The sequence below is a fragment of the Podarcis melisellensis genome, assembly GCF_964234715.1.
Source record: "Podarcis melisellensis genome assembly, chromosome: 9".
NCBI lineage: Eukaryota > Metazoa > Chordata > Lepidosauria > Squamata > Lacertidae > Podarcis > Podarcis melisellensis.
In genome coordinates this window covers 26,195,574-26,217,554 of record NC_138541.1, presented here as the reverse complement: position 1 = coordinate 26,217,554, position 21,981 = coordinate 26,195,574, and the positions used below count along the sequence as shown (strand labels likewise).

The window sequence follows — 21,981 nt, the reverse complement described above, 5'->3', positions numbered from 1 at the left end:
TTTCAACTCCTGCCTGCAATATTGGACCTGCTCCTAGCAAGTTCAAATAAGCCCTCTAGTTCACCCCACCATGCTTCTGAGCTACTGATCTCACTTCCATACAAGCCTGCTTGCCTGTTGCCCAAGAGAGGCTCCACACACCCTTTCTTTCTTCTTCTCCTGGCATTACATATCCCAAACACAACGTATAGAGGCCCTAGAAATAAGCTCTACTTCCAGGTCTAGGAGCTCCACCCCATCTGTTCATGGCAATGGCACTGAGTTTTGTTGTTGTTCCTGGGAGACCAGCCTCTTTCCTCCCCAAAGATACTCTCCCTTTTCTGAAGCACTTTTTAAAACAAAGCCCCTCACCCCCCCCCTCCAGCGGGCTGTTGGATGCACAACCATGGGCATAACGAAAGGGGGCGGGGAGGGCAGCTGCTCCCCCCCCATCAAACAAACGAACAAATAAATAATACTTAACTAGCCAACCACATGGCAGATAGCTCAATTCTGCCCCCCCCAAAACACATAAAGCCTGCCCTCCTGCAGCCATGTGCACAGCCTGCCTCTACTTCCCTTAATGTACTCTTCCGTCCAAATCCTCACCCGTTTTTTTCTTCCTCCTCCAGAAACTTCCAACTTACTTCCCCAGACACAAAACCCCCTTTTTTTCTGGAAGCAACCCCTTCCCCCTTCCCACCCCCACGACCCCCTACCCTTGATGCCTCCTTCCCACGGGGCCCCGGGCTTAACCCCTCAGGCTCCTCCCTCAGGGAAGGTCGCCAGCCCCCAACGGGGCGTCGGGCACCGTCCCGCCAGCCAAGGGCAGCCGGGAGTTCAGTTGTGTGGGGAGAAGGAGTCTGCGGCTGGGGAAATGAGTTGAAAGTTTCTGCAGGAGGGAGAAAAGAGCGGGCGAGGATTTGGACGAGGCTCCTCTCAGAAGCAGCCTCTCCTAGTCCTCCTCGGCGCCCTCCGGCCAACTTCCTCTCCCGAGACACGCGCGCGCATATATATACATACTGCACATATACTGTATACACAAACTCCCGGAGTGGAAGGAGACAGACGCGCGCGGGGACACATAATAGATACAAACTCTTGCCTGGGCGCGCGCGCGCGCTCCCCCCTCTCTCTACACACACACACATAGGGAGAGAGAGCAAAACACACACATACACACACCCCGGACTGGGACACTAAGCTGTGTGTCCACAACTCCCACCCACCCCTTCTCCCTCCACACCACACACGTGATGCTGTCTCCACCTGCGGTTCCTAAGCTACCCGCGCCCTTCAGTTTCCCAGCGCGGCGTCGACTCCACCCATGCCCCCGGCTTCCGTCTCCCCTCGGCGACCCTCCCCAGCCCTCGTGGCCAAGTGCGGGCTGGCAGGCAGGCGCGCGCGCGCACACACACAACCCGCTCCCCGGGCGTGCGCCCGCCCGCCCCGCCGGCCAACTTTCCCACCTGCCCAGCCCCTCTTCTCCAGCAGCGACGCCTGTTTCACCTTCAGCATCCCCTTCTCGCAGCCTCCCTTTCTCTTGCCAGCGCCAAGAGGCAGCCGCCGCCGCGGTTTCCTGCAAAGCTCCTCCGCTTCCTTACCTCACTTCAGGACCTGATCCCCTGCCTTTGCCTCGGAAATGGGGGCGAGAAGAGGAAGCGTCGGAGAGGGTTGGGGAGCGTCTAGCCCGCGGCGATGTCCCGCCCGTCCCCTTTAAACGCAATGGGCGTTTGCTGCTCTTTTCCAAATCCGCTGCGGAGGCGGCGGCCGGTCCGGGAGAAGCAGCAGATTCCCTTCGCTAGTCTCTTCCGCTATCAGCCGCTGTACCTGATGCGGAGCTCGGCTGCTGCCTCCGGGCTGGAGGAGGAAGCAAGCAAGGGGGTGCAACTTCAGGGTTCCCTCAACTTCTCATCACTTGGGCGTCCCCTTGATCTCCCTCCTCCTCCTGCTGCTGCTGATCGCCCCCGGGCTTCAGAGCTGGGCCCTCAGTATCAGCTGCGCACATGGACCGCTCGTGACATTGAGAGCGCACCTCCCAAGCACAGCCGCGCGCTGCACCAGCGAAAGGTCCCTGGAGAGAGACGGGAAGGTCAGGCAGCTACTGCTACTGCCGCCGTCGCCGGGTCCAGGTCTCTCCAGGAAGGAGGAGATCCGTTTCCCCTCCCCCTCCTCCCACGCCGACAGCCGCTCTCAGTGGCCCCCGGGCACCTTCCGATGGCATGCACTGACCCCGGCTCCCAGTGCAGCAGCAGCAGGGACCGCTCCATGGGGCAGCCCCTATTCCCACCTCCCAGCGGGCGGGACCGAGCCTCCCTCCCTCTCCAAGGCGCCTGGCCACTTACAGAGGGGCGCTCTCGGGCAGGAGGAGGTGACAGCGGAGCTAGGGATCGGGACTCGGGCGAAAAAGGACACCACCACGCAGCTGCTTCCAGACGCTGCACGGGGCTGACGTCTTGGTGGGGTGGGCTGTCCCATCGCTGCAGCACCGAAAAGGTGATCGATCAAAGCGGGGTGCAAATAAATGGGAGGGGCGGGTTCGCCTGATTCATTGGTCCCAAAGTATTAGCGAAAGTGTCCATTGCATCTCGCCGAGCAGCCCAGCATCTTGGTGCAGGAGCAGCAGCACCACAAGCAAAAGGATGCAGCGTTGTCCTGCATCCTTCTGGCTCCAGCGAGGCTCAAAGTGAGAGGAGACGCGCTAGGTCCGCTTCCGAGTAAACGCAGGGTGTTCGGTCTACAACACCCCAATGCTGCTCGCGTTTGATCCCTTTGCAACGTGAAATTGAAGTTGGCTGGAATGCAAGTTTGAATTTTAAAATGGTTTTCTGTCCACAGGTTAGCACCATCAGTGTATAAGACTCCAATTTTTTTACAAATTTTTTTAAAGTAAAAAAATCTTACACACGGAAAAATATGGTACATCGTTCCAGTAAATCCAAACCCTAGAACTTGCATCACATCACTCACTCTGCAAAATCAGCATCCTTTGCATGCAAAAAGTCCCACTTTCCCTAGCATCTCCAGGTAGCACTGGGAAAGAGTCTGAAATGCTGGAAAGCTGCTGCCAGTCAGTGCTGACAATATTGAACTAGATGGATCAATGTTCTGAACTGCTATGAAGCAGGCCCTTCTAATATGCTTCAAAGGTGGATTCTTGTCGTGGACTGGCTGCGGGGGGGGGGGGGCACCAGTTGGGGAACCCCCAGGGGATGAAGGCTCAGAGGCAGAACATTGGTGGTGGGATGGCAATGTGTGGTCAGAAAAGGAAAAGGGAGCAGACTGGGAGGATGGGGTACTGGAAGCTGAAGAGGCAAGAAGGGTTAGTGAGCTGGAAGAGGCTGTGGCAGGAGAGGAGCCGGACTAGGAGACACAGATGAGGCAGGCTGCTGAAGAACCCAGGGAGTCTCCCCCTCCTGCTGCAACCAGTCCTCCCCCCACCCTCCCAGAACATGCAGAGAAATAAAGAGGGAAGAGCAATGAGAACCAGAGATGAAGCTTTTGGCTGCTGGGGAAGGAACTGGGGGATGAGCCTTAGAGAGCGCTGGGAAGGCGGAGACCTTCAATCCTTGCAATAACTTCACTGGGGCAAAACCTACTGGGAAGGATTGTGGGTAGCTCGAGTGTGCTGGTCCGGGGGGGGGGGTTTACCGCGTGGCGTGGTCCGTGTCCGGTCCAAGGCTGAAGCGGTGTCCAGGGCAGGGAGTCGGGCGTGGTCAGGAACTCTGGCAGAAAGCAGGACAGGGTGCCGGCAGGAACAGGCAACTGCAACCTGGGGCTGGGCTGGCTGGCCTTTATCTCCACTGAGGCATAGGGCAGCCCACAGGTGACTCACCTCTCCTGGCCTGGAGGTGAGCACTCCTCCTGCGAGAACTTAGTTACCGCCGCCTCTCTGCCCTGAGCCTCTGCAGCTCAGGAGAGGCTGGAAGGTTAATGGACCCAGAGGCAACCTCACCTTCCCCTGACAGGGCTGGGAGAGGAGCACCTGCAGGCAATGGGTCCTCGATCACCTCCGGAGCCAGAGCAGATTCAGCTGGTGTCTGCTCCTGAGGATCCGGCACAAATGAGGCCCCTTCAGGTTCAAGCCCCTGCCCCAGCTCAGCCGGCCCTGGAGGCGGGGACTCCTGTGCAGGCTGGGATTCCTCAGATTCAGCCTCTGAATCAGATTCCTAGGCCATCACATCGAGAGGCGTAGTAAGCCCAGGTGGTACCCGGTGCTATGTACAGCTCATGTGCAGTGTCGCTATGCACCACGCATGCATGCGACACCGCCTATGTGTTGTATGTAGTGGTTTGCTGTTGGTGCTGCCCAAAAGCCGTACGGATGGTGGTGGGATCCTCTGCTCGTGGCTGCACTGGCGGCCGTGGGATCCTCTGCGTGTGGCTGTAGTGGCAACATCCCACCGCTGTCTGTACGGTGCTCGGGTGACGCCAGCGGTAAACCGCTATGTACAGCGCATGTGCGGCGTTGCTGCGTACAGCGCATGCGTTTGACACCGCACATATGTTGTACATAACGGTTTGCTGCCGGCGCCACTCGAACGCCATCGAACGGATGGTGGGATCTTCTGCTCGGTGCTGCAGCCGCAAACAGAGGATCCTCCACATGCGGCCGCGGTGGTGCAATGGCTGCTCACGCCGCCACACTCAGGCTGGGGCGGCAGGGCAAGCACCCCGAGGGGTGCCTTCTTGTCACCCTCCCAACACAGAACCCGGGGTGCACCGCCCCCCCCCACCTTGCAACACCACTGGGTAGCTCTACAGGATGCCAGAAGCACTGGCTGCTTAGCAATAACAAGCCTTTGGCTTTACTCATTTCTAAGCTACTGCAATGTTGTTTAAAGATTTTATTTATTTATTTATTCATTCATTTATTTAATTACAGCATTAGCATCTTTTCTTCAGCCAAAATGAATTCCGGAGCAGCTTAAATATGATCAAACAAACAAGACAGGTCCTACCTGGAGGGTTACTGTTAGGTTGTGGTACTTAGGTGTACGTACTTAGGTTAGGTTACTGTTAGGTTGTGGGCAAACATATCAGATGACACATCGATTCTTCAAACAGCTCTTCTTTATTCTGAGGCCAGAACTGAACTGAGCTGAAGGGCTCAGTCAGCCTGCTTATATAGAGCTCCAGTACCTTGTTACTGTAACAACTTTCTAAAACTATCCAATCGCTGAGCGTCACTTTCGATCCTTCATTTGCATAACTATCTACAGTATCCCCCTGCTGGCCCAGGGTGAGAACTTCAGTACATAATATTTACCATCTTAATCCCACAACACAAAAAGGGAAAGGGACATGGAGAAAAGAGGAAAATAAAAATTATTCACAATTACCTTCTGCCCCACTCTTTTCAGGCACAGGTGCATGCTTAAAAGCTCTGTGTCTGAGCATGGTCTTTTGTGTGTGAGGATGTTCCCCCAGAGCTTTCCCCGCAAAAATAACAAAGAGGATAATGGAGTCAGCCCACACTTTTAGTTTAAAAAAAATTAAAACTATCCTAAATTACATGAAGCAGAAATTCTAAGAACGTAAATCAAGTTTTGTTTTGTTTTTTAAAAAAGCAAAGTACAATAAAATATATGATAATGGTGATTCTTCAGTTTAATATATTAATCTTAATCTTGTTAAGACTTAATCTTGTTAAGTCAGCACAAATGTCAATTGAGATCTTAAGCGCATCGCTGTTTGCTCCAATTGAGCTTTAAAGAGCAAGTTATCATGAGAAAAGGTCCAGAGATAAAAATAAAAAGGGTGCTCAGACAGAGCTTTAAAGCACAGATCAATCATACCTGGAAAGAGTGGAAGAAAGGTAATTATGCCTCACCTACAATTAACCAGCTAGCATATTCAGGGGCAGGAGGTTCCTGGTGAAGCTGGGCCTCCAGCAAAGCTGATGAAATGAGCTCTGTATTGAGGCAGTCTGATGCAATGGCTGCCCTGAGGTGACCCATGATGGGAAATGAGGCTTGACAGAGCTGGCCGGTCATAGCAGAGTCAATGGAGGGAGCTCTGCTTTTCAGCACCCCCACTATTTCAGATAGGTTGCAGCTATGAGTTTTGGCTACACTGACCCCAAAGTCGGAAGAGCTCCTGAACAGAGATGACATTTGACTCCTTACATAGTTTTCCTGGGTTTATATCCTGTGTCTCACCCCCACTTTCAGACCCTCAGACCCGGAAAGCAACTGACATTGAAGCAGTTGAGGGCCCCTGTTCAGCAGCACCTCTTTCTTCCATGAATTCAGGCCTAGAAGTGTGGTGAATGGGCTACTCAGCCACTATGGCTTGACCTTTGCACTGACTGGTAGCGCCTTCTCCCTGATCTTTGGACACCATCATTCAAATCCAGCAACATCTGGAGGGCACCATGTTGACTGCCCTTGCCCCATGGCATTCCGCACTATTTTGAAAGAGCCATTAAGTGGCTGCCTAGCAGTCATTGTAGCTCACGGATGCCAAGCAAGCTATGGAGAAGCTATGAAGGTATGAACCAAAAGGGTTGCCTGGTTCCTCTCCTCCTGGCATTTTATTATGTGGACTGCCTTTTCCGTTCAATGTCTCTGAGGCAGAAGAAGCATGTGTTTGCTCTCACTCTTTTCTTGAAGCTATTAGTCTCCTTCCCCACGGAAACGGCCTAATCGATGTACTGAGGCCTAGCAAGTTTTGTTAAGAACCTGCAAACTGCCCATTTGAGTGGAAGGTTAATATTTGAGGGAGGCCCTTCTGCCTCCTAGTAGCGTGTGGACTGATTGGCTGCCCTGAGGTGACAGTACTCATTGGGGCCGGTTGGAATGAAGGGCTGTAGGCCTAAATAGCTTTGCATGTGGAATAAATAACTGGTCCTCCTTAAGAAGCTATTGTCTCTTTGTTGGTGAAAGCTGGAAGTGCACTTCGGTACTGACTGGAGAGCAAGTCCAGCCACACCTCCCTGTTCTGAGAAGGCAGAGCTACCTTTACCCCCTTCCTATCACAAGGTTCAGAGTTGGAGTGTGACAAAAGATTAATGGCTGCACTGAGGCTCAACTTTTCAAGTAACAACAAAATGGAGAAGAAGAGCGGTGGTGTGTTTTTCCTTCTGAGCAAATGCCTTCCTCCTTGCCCCGCCCCACTCCCAGATGAGGTGCAGGGCTGGAGTGTGGCAGGAGCCGAATGGCATCACAAAGGCCTAGTTTTCAGGTAAGAACAAAATAGAGGGGAGCGACTACTTCCAGGTATCGTTGTCTCCTAAGCAGCTGACTATCATTCCCTTCAGCATGCCAGCACTACCACTACTGCCCTATAAGGGCTTCTCTACAAGTGCAAGGATTTATATCTGGTGTAAGGATTGCTGTTCCTTACTAAGGTTTTGAAAGGTTTCTTTATAGGGGATATTGTTTTGTGTGCAACTGCTTTCCAACGTGATTGGGTTAATGCCCTTCTTTCCTTGAGACCAGCTCTCTCTATAATTGTTAAGTTGTGGGCGAACATAGCATACGACAAAGCGATTCCTCCAGAGCAGCTCTTTATTTGTAAGCTGGACTGAACTGAACAGCAAACAGCTCAGCCAGCCTGCTTTTATAGGCAGCCAGCTGTCAACATTGTAGCAACAACAACCCAGGGTTTCCCGCCTAAAATAACTGACATGGACCTGAGTGAAAACTATCTACAGTATCCCCCTGCTGGCCCAGGGTGAGAACTTCAGTACATAACACCCCTCCCCACCGAGATAAGGCGTTAGTTACAATCGTAATGGTTTCTTATATACAGCACTACACGTAATGTTTCAATTAGGCACAAAAGCATATTGGTTACATTTCCCATACTTAGACCAACAGTGATACATGTCCAACAACATGGTCCTTTAAATAAGTTGGGCGCTTGGAAACTCTGCCAGACCGCCGGGGACTGGTAGGCAAGTCCGGGGGGCCACACAATTCTTGCTGAGCCTGTGGTGCGACCCTAGGTGGCGTTGAAACCAAATCCCCTGGATCCGCTGCTGTGAGTGGAGCCTCCGCAAGTGGAGGGGTCTGAGTCTGTGGTAAGACTGGCAGACCCTCTGAAGCGGCTTGGTTCGGCTCCACGCTGGCAGTTTGCGAGGGAGGTGTAGGTGGAGCCTCGCCATCTGTAAGCGTCTCTTCTGAAGCCACAAGCGCAGTTGGGGGCACCATGGTAGTGTCCAAGTCCCCAACCCTGCGCCTAAGCTGGTCTATGTGCTGGCGCCACAAGCGTCCGTCTTCGAGTGCCACCTGGTACGAGCGAGGTCCAGTGACTCCCACTACTGTGGCTGGCACGCAAGGAATGTCCCCCACATAGTTCCGGGCAAAGACCTGGTTTCCTGGAACAAATGACCGTGGCACGTTGGCACAGCCTGGGGGTTCGGCCACGGCAAAGTCCGGGTGCAGCCGGTCGAGCGGTAACCTCAGGCGGCGGCCCATAAGCAGTTCAGCAGTACTCCGCCCTGTAGCCGCATGAGGGGTGATGTGTTGCACGAACAAGTATTCGGCGACCCGCTCGTGCCAGTCTCCCCGGTCCAGGCGCACCAGTGCCTCTTTTGCCGAGTGCACCATTCTCTCCGCTTGCCTGTTGCTGGATGGATGAAAGGGTGCCGTTAGGGCATGGCGGATGCCCAGTCCCAAAAAATACCGCTCAAAAGTGCTTGACGTGAACTGTGGTCCGTTGTCAGAGACAAGGACATCAGGACACCCATGCGTCGCAAACAGGCCTCGCAGCACCTGGATGACGGCCTCGGTAGTGGTGGAGGGCATCAGGGCCACCTCCAGCCATTTGGAATAGGTGTCCACCACTACCATAAAGGTCCGACTGTGAAAGCGGCCAGCCAGATCAATGTGCACCCTCGACCAGCGTGTCTTTGGCGTCTCCCAGGTGTTTCCCTTAGCTGCCGGTGGTGCAGGTCTCGACTCTTGGCACGCTTGACAGGCGGACACATCGTCCATGTGGTCAGGAGCGGCTTGTTACCAGATGTAACACCGAGCCAACGCCTTCATTTTGAAAATTCCTGGGTGGCCAACATGCAGAGCCTCCAGGACGCGCTGACGGAGTCCCTGGGAAATCATGACGCGGTCTCCCCACAGCAGACAGCCGCGATGAGCCGAGAGTTCATGTTGTCTGGTTGCGAAGGGCTGGAACTCCGATGCAAAAGGCCCTTGTGGCCACCCCCTCCACACCCAGTTGAGCACCCAGCTGATGGTGCGATCCTGGGCAGATGCGGAGGCCACAGTGGCAGCCAATACAGGCGCTGCCGGAAGATCCTCAATCAGGAGGAGCGATGAAGCTGGAGCCGGGTCTTCCACAAACGCTGGAAGAGAGCAACGGCTGAGGGCGTCGGCATGGCCCATCGATTTCCCCGGGCGATGGACGAGCCGGTAGTGGTAGGCAGCCAGGAAAACAGTCCATCGCAGCATGCGTGGCGAGAGAACCAGTGGAGTTGGATGATCACCGGCGAGGAGGCCCAGGAGCGGCTTGTGGTCAGTGATGAGGTCAAAAGTCCTGCCATAGAGGTAGTCATGGAACCTCTTCACTCCAGCCACAAGTGCCAGTGCCTCCTTGTCGAGCTGGCTGTAATTCCGTTCCGTAGGTGATAGCATCCTGGAAAAGTAGGTGAGCGGTGCTTCTCTTCCGTCTGGAAAACGTGACTAAGGACAGCACCGATGCCAAAAGGTGAGGCGTCGCAGGCAAGGACCAGCGGCCTGGATTCACTGTACTGTACCAGCACACGGTCCGATGAAAGGAGAGCCTTGACCACATTGAAGGCCGCTGTCTCCCGATGACCCCAGGACCAAGGCGTCTTTGTGCTGAGGAGTCGGTGAAGAGGCTCAGCCACCGTGGCTTTGTGGGGCAGGAACATGTTATAAAAGTTCAGCAGCCCCAGGAACGCCTGCAACTCCGTCTTGTTCTTTGGGATGGGGGCCTGCTGGATATCGCGGATCTTGGATGTGGTCGGGTGAAGGCTGGAGGCGTCAATAAGATAGCCCCGGAACTCTACCTGTGGAACGGCGATCTGGCACTTCTCTCTCTTTACCTTGAGCCCAGCCTCTTGGAACCTGGTCAGCACGGCACGGAGGCGCTCAAACAGCTGCTGGTGTGAGTCTGCGGACACCAAGACGTCATCAAAATATGGTACCACGCCCGGAAGCCCTTGCAGGAGACGCTCCATAAGGCTTTGGAAGATGCCAGGAGCCACACTCAACGAAATGCCCCTCGGTGGGTGACGATCGTCTGGGCTTCAGCAGTGGCATCATCGACGGGCAGTTGTTAATAGGCTTGGGCAAGGTCCAGCTTAGCAAAGACCTTACCCTCACCCAGGGAATGCAGCAGGTGTTGGACAACAGGAACCAGATAAGCATACTGCTGAAGTGCCTTGTTGATCGTGCACTTGTAGTCAGCACAGATTCTCACCGACCCGTCTGGCTTGACCCACTTGGCGTGGTCAACTGGCTCCAAAACTCCTTGGGCGATCAGCTTGTCCAGTTGTTCGTCCACCTTAGCCTTGAGAGCAAAGGGAACCCGGCGTGGCTTTAGCTTGATGGGGGCGACTTGTGGATCAAGGCTAAAGGAGATGGGCGTACCTGTATATTGCCCCAAAGTGCCGTCAAAAACCTCGGCAAAGTCTTTGACCAGACCCTCAATCTCTGCGTTAGAGATGCAGTTGATGCATCTCTGGTGACTTCCAGGCCGAGGGCATCAAACCAGTCTAGCCCTAGGAGGCTTGGCCGCTGACCTTCGACCACCACCAACTGGAGCAGGCCCGAAAAATCATTGAAGGCGATCCGGAACCGGCCAACGCCTACCACAGGAATGTCGTTTCCTTGGTAGTCTCTCAGGTGTACGCAGTGAGAGTCGAGTTGCCTTTTGGACACTCTGGGTACCAGTCTTTTGATGGTGCTCCAAGACACGATGGACAGGGCAGACCCGATGTCGATCTCCATGTCACATGGAGCTCCTTCAATGAGCACCGTGACATTCAGCTTGCGTCGCGTAGGTGAGTCGGTTTGGCCAATTGTGGTTCCAGACGGGCAGCGGCAGTTGGTGAGAGCGAAACAGCTTTCCTTGGCAGACTGGAGTGAAGACTTGGACTTGCAAGTCGGTGAAGGGGGGGTGTCAGACGGAGCCGATCGGCAGACCTTAGTGCTGTGGCCCCTTCTGGAACACTTCCTACAGATGGTGTCTCTGAATCGACACTTGGAACGGGAATGGTTCCCTCCACATCCGGCACATTCCGGTTGGCCCTTGGACTTCTGTTGGAACTTCCTGCGCTCCCGCTTTGTCTGGTGCACGTCATCGTCTTCACTGGAAGTGTGCATGCACACGAAAGCTCATACCAAGAACTAACTTAGTTGGTCTTTAAGGTGCTACTGGAAGGAATTTTTTTGTTTTGTTTTGTTTTGACTATGGCAGACCAACACGGCTACCTATCTGTGACTGCTGGCCTCTTCATGATGCACTGGAACTGGCTTCCTAGCAAGACGCGGGCTGCTAGACTTGCGGATCTCCTGGGCTTCTGCAGCTTCTGAGGCCACAGCCTCCTCAATGGCTTTCTGTAGCGTGAGGAGACGCTGTTGCAGATGGATGTCCCGGTCCCCGCAGACGATTCGATCCATCAGGGCATCGTCTAAGTCTCGGAACTCGCAGTGCATTGCAGCCTGTCGCAGGGCGGCGGTGTAGTTGTTGATTGACTCCCCCTCTGCCTGGTTCTGGTGATAGAATGCATGGCGGCCAGCAATCTTGGACGGCTTTGGTGCGTAGTGGTTGCGGAGCTTCTCTTGGATCATGTCCCACGGTGTTGCCTGAACTGCTTCAGGTGTAACCAATGCTCGTGCCGTCTCAAACACCTCAGGCCCACAGAGGCTGAGGAATAGGCCCTGCTTACGCTCCTGTGATACTTGCGTCAGCTCGTTGGCTTGGAGGTAGCAGTCGATCCGAGCGAGGTAGGAGTCCCATGATTCAGAGGCTGGCGCAAACGGCGGTAGAGGCACAAGTGAAGCCATGATTCTGATGCCGGCATGAAGGGCAATGGATGGAACACCGTGCTCCAACCAGAACAGTCAGCTCTGAATTGGTTCTGTTCAGTGATTTCTCTCAGTGATTCAGCTCAGTGATTCAGCTATGCTCAGAGGTGGCTGCATCTGGCTGTGCTCTGATGTCCATCGATCCCATCCTCGTCGCCAGTGTTAAGTTGTGGGCGAACATAGCAGACGACACAGCGATTTCTCCAGAGCAGCTCTTTATTTGTAAGCTGGACCGAACTGAACAGCAAACAGCTCAGCCAGCCTGCTTTTATAGGCAGCCGGCTGTCAACATTGTAGCAACAACAACCCAAGGTTTCCCGCCTAAAATAACTGACATGGACCTGAGTGAAAACTATCTACAGTATCCCCCTGCAGGCCCAGGGTGAGAACTTCAGTACATAACAATAATAACAATTATAATAATTTTTATTATTTATACCCAGCCCATCTGGCTGGGTTTCCTCAGCCACTCTGGGCAGCTTCCAGTACATATAAAAACATAATAAAATGTCAGACATTAAAAACTACCCAATAAAGGGCTGCCTTCAGATGTCTTCTAAAAGTTGTATGTATCTGCCCCACATGCCACATTTAATGTTGCATGACATCAGGTGTGGGGCAGGCGGGTTGGATGTGAGGAAACTGTCCTTGTGGGCCAAACTGGAACCCCCGGCAACCCTAAGTAGAACCGTGGGCTGGAGGTTCCCCACCCTTGCTGTAGGGAATGGGCCTGGCACTAGTTTAAAAAGTTGTGATTACTACTAAAAAGATGGCCTAGTCAAGCTGAGGCCTCAGGTATTAAAGTGGCACTATCTCCCAGGTTTATAAGTCTTGGCCAAAGGAAGCTGTGGAAATGTTTTTCTGGTCATCAGGTAATAGAAGATACAGGTCCATCCACACTATATTAAAGGTAAAGGTAAAGGTACCCCTGCCCGTACGGGCCAGTCTTGACAGACTCTGGGGTTGTGCGCCCATCTCACTTAAGAGGCCAGGGGCCAGCGCTGTCTGGAGACACTTCCGGGTCACGTGGCCAGCGTGACAAAGCTGCATCTGGAGAGCCAGAGCCGCACACGGAAACGCCGTTTACCTTCCCGCTGGTAAGCGGTCCCTATTTATCTACTTGCACCCGGAGGTGCTTTCGAACTGCTAGGTTGGCAGGCGCTGGGACCGAGCAGCGGGAGCGCACCCCGCCACAGGGATTCGAACCGCCGACCTTTTGATCGGCAAGTCCTAGGCGCTGAGGCTTTAACCCACAGCGCCACCTGCGTCCCCCCCCACACTATATTAGAGCACCCAAATTCTAGAAGGTAGTTTCTGCATCTCTTCTTCACATGTCTCTTTTGACAGGACACCATAGGGCTCATATATCTTGTCCCAATGTATTTATCTGTAATTGATAAATATTAATCTGCTAATGGTATTTTGTTTGTAAGTTATTTCTGTAATGAAGTCAAATTCTGTAACTTCATGTTTCTTTCTCTCTAGGAATGGCAAAAATGTATTTTCTTGTTGGTCCTGCCTTCGACCTGGTGGAGTTAACTTTTTTCTGTTTGCTGCATTCCCTACTGATCAGAAGAACACTTCACAGTGAGTCCAACTTTCCATTCTTACTCTGTTTTGTGCCTAAGTGCAAAAGTTATAAACATGCCCCACCAAGTGTGAAGAATGTGCGTGTGTTGAATTAGTTGTCTGTCTCTCTTTAAAAATTGGACGTAGAAACCTGATCTGTTCATGGCTGCTGTGTCCTTCACACTTGATGGGTTGTGCATGAGTATTTTGTACTTGAGTAAAAGAGGTAAAGTGAAAATCCACACTTAGACTTTTACCTGTATGGTGATGTTCATGATCCGAAACGATAAAGCAACAGAAGTGATGACAAAGGTTTTTTTAAAAAATAAATAAATCCATAATTTGTCAAAAGAACATCCGTTGCATATCTATGATGAGCCACTCAATCAGCAAACACAGAGAAATATATTCTGTGATAACTAATAGTTCTGCATTTCTGAAAAATATTAATAATCAAGATGTAAATGATGCTTATTTCAGTCCTAACAAAAATCAAACTTCTTTAAAAACATCCTAATTTTGAGAACACAAATATCTGATCCTCCACTATTTTGTATGAAAATCTACCCTGTTGGTGACAATCACATAATGATGTATGTGGAGAAGATTATTTATTAAATAATAATTTCTATTAGAGCTTTATTTGTGTATCAAAGTATGCATCATTTTCAGTGAATGTAAATCCAATCTAATTTCACGGAGATTCTGTTTAGCATGGAGATTCTTGGGCATCAATTTATATTTTTAGACAATGAGCATCACAAGCGAATTGTGCATTTTGTAAGGTTTATGGCACCCAGATCCCCAGCTTGTGCCAATAAGAAGACGGTTACAAGCTTATTCTCTGATATTATTCTCAACAAAATAAGCAGCACTTCATTTACTATTGCAACTGTTTTTTCCTGATTTCCTTGTTTTAAAAAATGATTATATAATTCAGAATGATTATATATTTGCTGTGAATAGAGAACTCTTAACTATCTGAGCCTTAAGGCTTGTTTCACATGTGCAATTAGTACCTATGTAATAATTACCATAACAAGGAAATGCTTGGGTGAAAAGCAAAGCTAAGTAAAATTATGTATTTAATGGCTTATTCATATTATATACAACTTTCAGGTTTGACTGGTAAATATTGTGTGGTTTAGGACACCAGAATTTCATGATCTGCTTTTCCTTACATGAACCTGAAGTTCATCAGAAACCTTTCTCCATATGCCTCATCCAAGGGATAAGCAGAGCAGAGCAACACAAGAACAGGCTTTTTCAGTGGTGTCTTTCTGCCTCCACATTTGACAAATGCTCTCTATGAGGAAACATGCCTGGCATACCACTGTCATTTTTTAAGCACCAGGCTGAGCAGGGCTGGCAGATTGAAGCAGTCACCTCAGGTGGCAGAATCCTTTGGAGCAATGCCCCTGCGAGTGCCTTGGCTGCTACTGCCAGGGTTGCACAATGGTGGCTTCCAGTAAGATCTCACTGGAAGCAGATATGTGTCACAAGCAAGTGCAGCTGCAGCAGGGAAGAGCATCTTCCCACTTTACCTCAGATGGGGAATAGAACTGGTCGCCCCTGAGGTTGAAACATTTTGCTTACCTGGATTTTTGGTGGTTATGTTTTTGAGATCATACTTGTTGTTGTTGTTTAATTAAATTTGTATTGTGCTCTTCACCTGAAGATCACAGGGTGGTTCACAACATAAAAAAACAAAATGACAACACAAAACGCGTAATTAAAAAAACCCACCATTGTTACTTTGCTGGATCTCATGATCGGGTTTTTTAAAGACTTCTTGGCTTTTATCTAGTTCAGTGTGCTTTTTCCTTTAGTGGCCAACCAGATGCTTATTTGAAGTGCAAAAGCTGAAACACGAGGACAATGGAATCCTCTGACCATTGTTCCTCAGGCCCTGGTGTTCAGGTGCAAGCTACCTCTGATCCTTGAGACAGCATATGCTTTTCATAACTCGTAATGATTGATGGCCTTATTCTCCATGAATTTGTACAATCTACCTTTAGAGCCATCTTAATTTGATGTCCAACACCATGTTTTGCACTAGCAAAGATTGTCTTTTAACTATGGATCTGGTATTTAAAATCTGGTGTTACATGGAGTACTTTCCAGTCCTCTGGTAAGGAGGCCACATACCCACACCCATGAGGGACAAGATACCATAAGAATACATTATTATTTAGACCAGCCTACCCAGATGCTTGGAAGCTTGGATGAGTTTTATTTATTTATATATATATATATATATATATATATATATATATATATATATATATATATATTAAATTTTATAACAATTAATGATACAAATCTCATCCATCAAGTTATTTACAATTATTCTCCCTCCCTTCTTCTGGACCTACCTCAACTCCCCCTATCCTGAGTTATTTGGTTTTATTTATTGTATCCTGCTTTTCCTACACAAAAATAAAATCCCTTATCATTTCTCTGAAATATCTGTTACTCAAGTGAAATTGTGAGGTTTATTCAAATCCTGCCAGTGGTGCAGAGTGCCTTCTATCGGCTTCAGCTGGTGCCCAGCTGCACCACTATGTTGCAGTTGTGCTGCATGCACTCACCCCCCGCCCCCATATTCCTTGCTTACATAAAAACACTGTGTAATCTGGAATGGCTACCATGTCACAGTGGATTTCCAGTGCTATATGAATCAGACAAGGAGTAGCCAGTGTGGTGCAATCCAGATGTTGTTGAACAAAAACTCCAATCAAACCTGACCATGTGTTGTGTTAGCTGGGGCTGATGGGTGTTGTAGTCTGGAGGGCACCACATTTGCTACCCCTGAATTAGACATAGGCCCTGCTCTGGTGCATATTGGGGAATCAATACAGTTCCATCAAGCTCCTAGTTTTCAAGGACTATGTGCCTGCTTCACTGAACTCTACACTATGTCTTTCTGAGGAACTTATTGCAAGCGGCTGAAAGAAATGGAATTTTCCCCCAAGTTGAGACCGAAGAATTCCCTTGAAAGTTTCCCTTCAACTATAATAGGGCCTTGGAATAACTCCTTCATCAGAACAACATAGTGTCCTGAAAAACACTTAGCTGGAATACTTAACCTTCCACATCTACCAGATAAAATATGTTTACAAAGTCACACCCCAGAATGGTCTGGATTCTATGCTTTGCCTAGGTCAGGCATGACCACACTTGGCCCTCCAGCTGTTTTGGGACTACAGTTCCCATCATCCCTGACCACTGGTCCTGTTAGCTAGGGATGATGGGAGTTGTAGCCCCAAAACAGCTGGAGGGCCAAGTTTGGCCATTGCTGGCCTAGGTGGTGGATGTTATAAAACTTCCTACCCAAATTAAGTGTTTAGTTTCAGCTGCTGTCATGCCTAATGAAGTTTGTCATCAAGATGTCTGGGCTGCAGTATCTGAATATTTCTCTTCCTAATAATAACTGACCGTATGTGTTTCTTAGGATAAACACATTTGCAGAAGATTATGAGATCTATATTTAGGATTAACACATTTACAGACGATTATACAACTAAGATTAAGATTATATAAATGTTGCCACATCTTTGTATTGTGTAAAAGAGATCTCCACCTGCAACAGGATGTCTACTCCTAGTATTCAAGTGATTAAACAGGAGCATAGGCAGCTGCCTTTATTGAGTCAGAGCATTAGTCCATTTAGCTCAATGTCTCCACCAGGTATGGGGAACCTTTGACCCTCTGGATGTTACTGAACTACAGTTCCCATCAACCCTAGCAAGCATGGCTAATGGTCAAGGATGATGGGAGTTGTAGTTCAGCAACATCTGAAAGGACAAATACTCTAACTAGTCTACGCTGACTGGGAGCAGGGAACATTCCCAGCCTTAGCAGGAGATGCTGTGGATGGAACCTGTTGCTGTACCATGGAACTTCAGCCTCTTCCTTACAAATGATTATCATGTTGAATTCTAGACTATGTACTGCAATATTAGACTATGTACTGCAATATTAGAATCAAAGCATATATACACAACTTTCTTGCACACATGGACTTGTTTGGCTGTAAAATAAGAGTTGGGGTTATGCTAAATAGACTGCATGCTCCATTTAACCTCAAAAAATGACATTTCCCCCCTTTTATAACCAAACCAACACATGTATGTTTCATTAACACATCAGGTCAGCTTTGACCTTTATTTAGGGCTTGTCCACACTCCCACTTATCCCAAGGAAAAGCAGCAGGACAAGCGGAAGTGTGGAGAAACCCCTATGTAATCAATAAAGGTAAAGGTACCCCTGATCATTAGGTCCAGTCATGAACGATTCTGCAATCCTAAACATGTCTGCTCATATGAATGAATGAATTTACTTTATTATGGTCACAGACCAGCATAAACAAAACATCTAAATAATTAGCATCACAATATTTCTAAGCGGATAATTATTAAATTAATTGGGAACAAGTACCAAATGTAGATTAATAATAATAATAATAATAATAATAATAATAATAATAATAATTTATTATTTGTACCCCGCCCATCTGTTTCCCCAGCCACTCTGGGTGGCTTCCAACAAAGATGAAAAATACACTAAAATATCACACATTAAAAACTTCCCTAAACAGGGCTGCCTTCAGATGTCTTCTGAATGTCAGGTTTTTGTTTATCGCTTTGACATCTGATGGGAGGGCGTTCCACAGGGCGGGCACCACTACCGAGAAGGCCCTCTGCCTGGTTCCCTGTAACTTGGCCTCTCACCGTGAGGCAACCGCCAGAAGGCCCTCGGCGCTGGACCTCAGTGTCTGGGCAGAACGATGGGGGAGGAGACACTCCTTCAGATATACTGGACCGAGGCCGTTTAGGGCTTTAAAGGTCAGCACCAACACTTTGAATTGTGCTCGGAAACGTACTGGGAGCCAATGAAGGTCTTTCAAGACCGGTGTTATATGGTCTCGGCGGCCGCTCCCAGTCACCAGTCTAGCTGCCTGATACCAATAATTCATTCAGGTGTTATTGCTGAAGGAGGTAACTTCGCCTTTAAATAATTCATAGGTTTAATTAAAAAGTTGTGCGAGATGTGTTTAGGTGGCCACCCGGCAATGACCTGCTACAAGAATAAGCAGCAGCCCTTTCGGGGCGGCAGGGGTCACCTCCACCAGGGAAATCAGGGTGCCCCCTCAGGCGCGTCAGGACCCTCCCGTGGCACAGTGGGGAATTGCTACTAATTTGTCCCTCGACCTAGCTCACTCTCCTATTAAATTCCATCCCTTAAAAACACTCTTAAATCTATATCCCAATAGGAAGCCGCCCTTCTTCTGTGGGAAGGGTTTTCCCAAGGGTTCAGAATTCCAGTCGCCTTCACCCCCAATTCCAGTAGCCCCCCCAATCAAAAGTCAGTTTTGCAGAGACCAGACATTGCCATGAAAAAGATTCAGAAGGAAATTTTGGCCGGCAGGGTGGCTGGTCCTTTTGCGGAACCTCCCATTGATCAGCTGCATATTTCACCGCTCGGCATCATCCCCCCAAAGGCCCCGGGGGAATTCTGTATGATTCATAACCTTTCTTACCCCAAGGGAGCTTCTGTTAACGATGCTATCCCCCAGGAGCTGTGCATGGTGAAGTTTGCATCCTTTGATCAAGCAGTGAAGTTGGTCTGGGGTTTCAGTAGGGGCGCCATCCAGGCAAAATGTGACATCGAATCCACTTTTCGCCTTCTCCCAGTCCATCCTGAGGACTATCGCTGGTTAGGCTTTAAATTCCAGGGTGCTTATTTCATTGATAAAGCGATGCCCATGGGGTGTTCAATTGCCTGTGCTGCCCTCGAGACTTTCAGCACCTTCCTGGACTGGGCGCTGAAGTTCAAAACTGGTTCCGAAGGGGTGGGGTATTACTTAGATGACTTTATTCTGGTCGCAAGTAATGCAAATGACTTTTTGGCCTTGCTGCAGGCCTTCAAGTCTATGGCTGAGAAGCTGGGCGTCCCTTTAGCAAATGAAAAGACCGAGGGACCAGTCACTATGATGACTTACCTGGGCATTGAGCTTGACACAATTGTCCAAACATCTCGTTTACCTACTGAGAAGTTGCTTGCCCTAAAGGAGCTTGTTTCACAGCTATTGTCATTAAGGAAGGTTACCCTCAAGCAAATTCAATCACTCTTGGGTCACCTTAACTTCGCGTGCCGAGTGGTTTCCCCTGGTCGTCCCTTTTGTTGACGACTGGCAAAATTGTCAGCAGGTTTAAGGTCGCCACATCATAGGGTGCGTCTCTCGAAGGCAGTAAAATCGGATCTCGGGGTGTGGCTGCAATTCTTAGACTATAATGGAATATCACTTTGGCAGGATAGCATGGCCCTGCAATCCGATTTCCAGGTGCATTCAGACGCAGCAGGTTCTCTGGGTTTCGGCGTCTACTTTAGAGGGCAGTGGTGCGCACAGCGATGGCCCTCCTCATGGCAGGGAAAACCCATACTTCATGATTTAACATTCTTAGAATTCTTCCCTATAGTAGTTGCAATTCATCTATTGGCCAAGCAATTTAAAGACCACAGGGTCTGCTTTTGGACAGACAACCAAGCAGTGGTGTCTGTTTTAAATAAGCAATCTTCTCGTTCGCCTAGAGTAGCGTCGCTTTTACGGTATTTTGTCCTTTCCTGCCTTTGGCTAACTTATATGCCTCAGCCAAATTTGTACTGGGTATTGATAACAACATTGCGGATGCTCTGTCTCATTTCCAGATGAATTGCTTTCGCTCATTGGCACCAGATGCGCAGCAGCTGCCTCAGCCTTTCTGGAGCACCTCTGGAGTATTGGCAACAAGAAGTGATAGCACCTCTGGAGTATTGGCAACAAGAAGTGATAAAGGAAGTATTGTCAGCAGTTGCTCCCTCAACCCTAAGATCCTATAATAAGGCGTGGTCAGATTTCACATCATTTCGCCAGAAGAAAGGGCTATTTAAGCGAGGCAGGCCCCTGGCCAAGTCGGAGGTTTTAGAATATCTAGTGCGCCTCCGCGACTTAGGGCGGGCTCCCAAAACCCTCAATATTCATTCCGCAGCAATATCGTTCTTCTCCAAAGCTCTGTTCTCAGTCAACTCCTGCGCACACTTTGTGGTACGGAAGCTTCTGGAGGGCTGGCCTAGGTCACAACCTCCTAGCTCCGATAGCAGAAGACCCATAACTTATGACATACTCATGCAAATGCGTAAGAAGCTCAGGGTCATCTTCTGGTTTAGGTATGAGGCCAGGTTATTTTCCACAGCTTTTTCATTCGCCTTCTTTGGTGCCTTGCGCATAGGTGAGGTGGTCTGTGAGGACCAACCAGATAAAAATAACAGGGGGCTCCTCTTGGAGGACGTGACCTTGTCTAGCTCTGAGGTAATCTTGAAAATTTGCAGCTCAAAGACTGATCAGCTTGGTAGAGGGGCCCTAATCTGCCTGCAGGCTACTCAGAAGGCTGGCCCTTGCCCAGTAAAGGACGCAAGAAAGTTCCTGTGTTTAAGACCTAAAGCCTGTGGCCCTTTCTTCATACACGCAGATGGCTCTCGCCTGTCAAAGCACCAGTTCACGAGGGTTATGCGCAAGGCAATCGCTGCCATTGGGCTCCCATCTGAGGAGTACGCTGCACATTCCTTCTGCATCGGGACTGCGACCACCGCTGTGCACATGGGTTTACCGGCGGAGAAGATAATGGACATGGGGCGGTGGAAGTCGAACGCTTACAGGGGATACATCCGGAAGACATGCTAATGTTCCTTCCCCCATCGGCCCCCCTGACCTGGTTCTCTTGCTCTTTTTATTTTCAGGTATCGGGACGGTGCGTCTGTTGATCATTGGCCATAGCACTGTCCACTGGGCTAGAGTGCGTGTGGTTGCCAGGGGCTGGTGCGACCTGCAGCTTCCAAACAATGTTGAAGTTTCCTGGATCGCGCGTCGTGGAATGCGTTGGGAAGATTTCTTCCCAGCAGTTACTTAAAGAATTGCTGTTGAAGGCCCACTGGAGGCGGTGGTCATCCAACTGGGCGAGAACGACCTAGCTTACAGAAAGGGGGTGGACTTAATGTGGCATATTCTCAATGACCTGGGGGAGTTGCGGGCCTCCTATCTGAATCTAACAATTACAGTGGTGCCTTGCTAGACGAAAAGAATTCGTTCCGCGATTCTCTTCGTCTAGCGGTTTTCTCATCTTGCGAAGCAAGCCCATTGACAGCTTAGCGGATTAGTGCTAGAGCTGTCGAGCGGCTTCCAGCGATCAGCTGTTAAGCGGCTTATCAGCGGAACAGCTGATAAGCGGCTTAGCGGCTTAGGAAAAGGGCAAAAAAAGCAAAAAAAAACCCGCCGGGGGACGCAAGATTTTTTCGTCTTGTGAAGCAACCCCATAGGGAAATTCGTTTTGCGAAGCACCTCCAAAACGGAAAACCCTTTCGTCTAGCGGGTTTTTCGTCT

At 49.8% G+C, this 21,981-nt stretch overlaps 2 protein-coding genes across 5 annotated transcripts in view; one reads left to right on the top strand and one right to left on the bottom strand.

Annotated features, from left to right (window-relative positions):
* UGT8 (UDP glycosyltransferase 8) overlaps nt 1–1,750 on the bottom strand; it is a 36,489-nt gene extending 34,739 nt beyond the window's left edge. Inside the window, exon 1 of the mRNA XM_081925064.1 lies at nt 1,584–1,750. The gene's annotated coding sequence lies outside the window, so the exon portion shown is untranslated. The remainder of the gene's footprint in view (nt 1–1,583) is intronic.
* LOC309377698 (uncharacterized protein) lies at nt 1,678–20,359 on the top strand (the record flags this gene model as incomplete). Of its 4 annotated transcripts, none has more annotated exons than XM_081925361.1 (3): nt 1,678–2,475; nt 13,479–13,580; nt 20,274–20,359. In XM_081925361.1, 2 exons carry the CDS (start codon nt 1,678–1,680, stop codon nt 13,530–13,532), a joined length of 852 nt encoding a protein of 283 aa, XP_081781487.1. In that variant the 3' UTR covers nt 13,533–13,580; nt 20,274–20,359. The 4 variants fall into 4 exon arrangements, 3 of the variants coding, with proteins under 3 accessions (XP_081781487.1, XP_081781488.1, XP_081781489.1); XM_081925362.1 differs by lacking the exon at nt 20,274–20,359 and adding an exon at nt 14,711–15,338; XM_081925363.1 differs by lacking the exon at nt 20,274–20,359 and adding an exon at nt 14,756–15,336.
* Nucleotides 20,360–21,981: the final 1,622 nt, after the last annotated feature.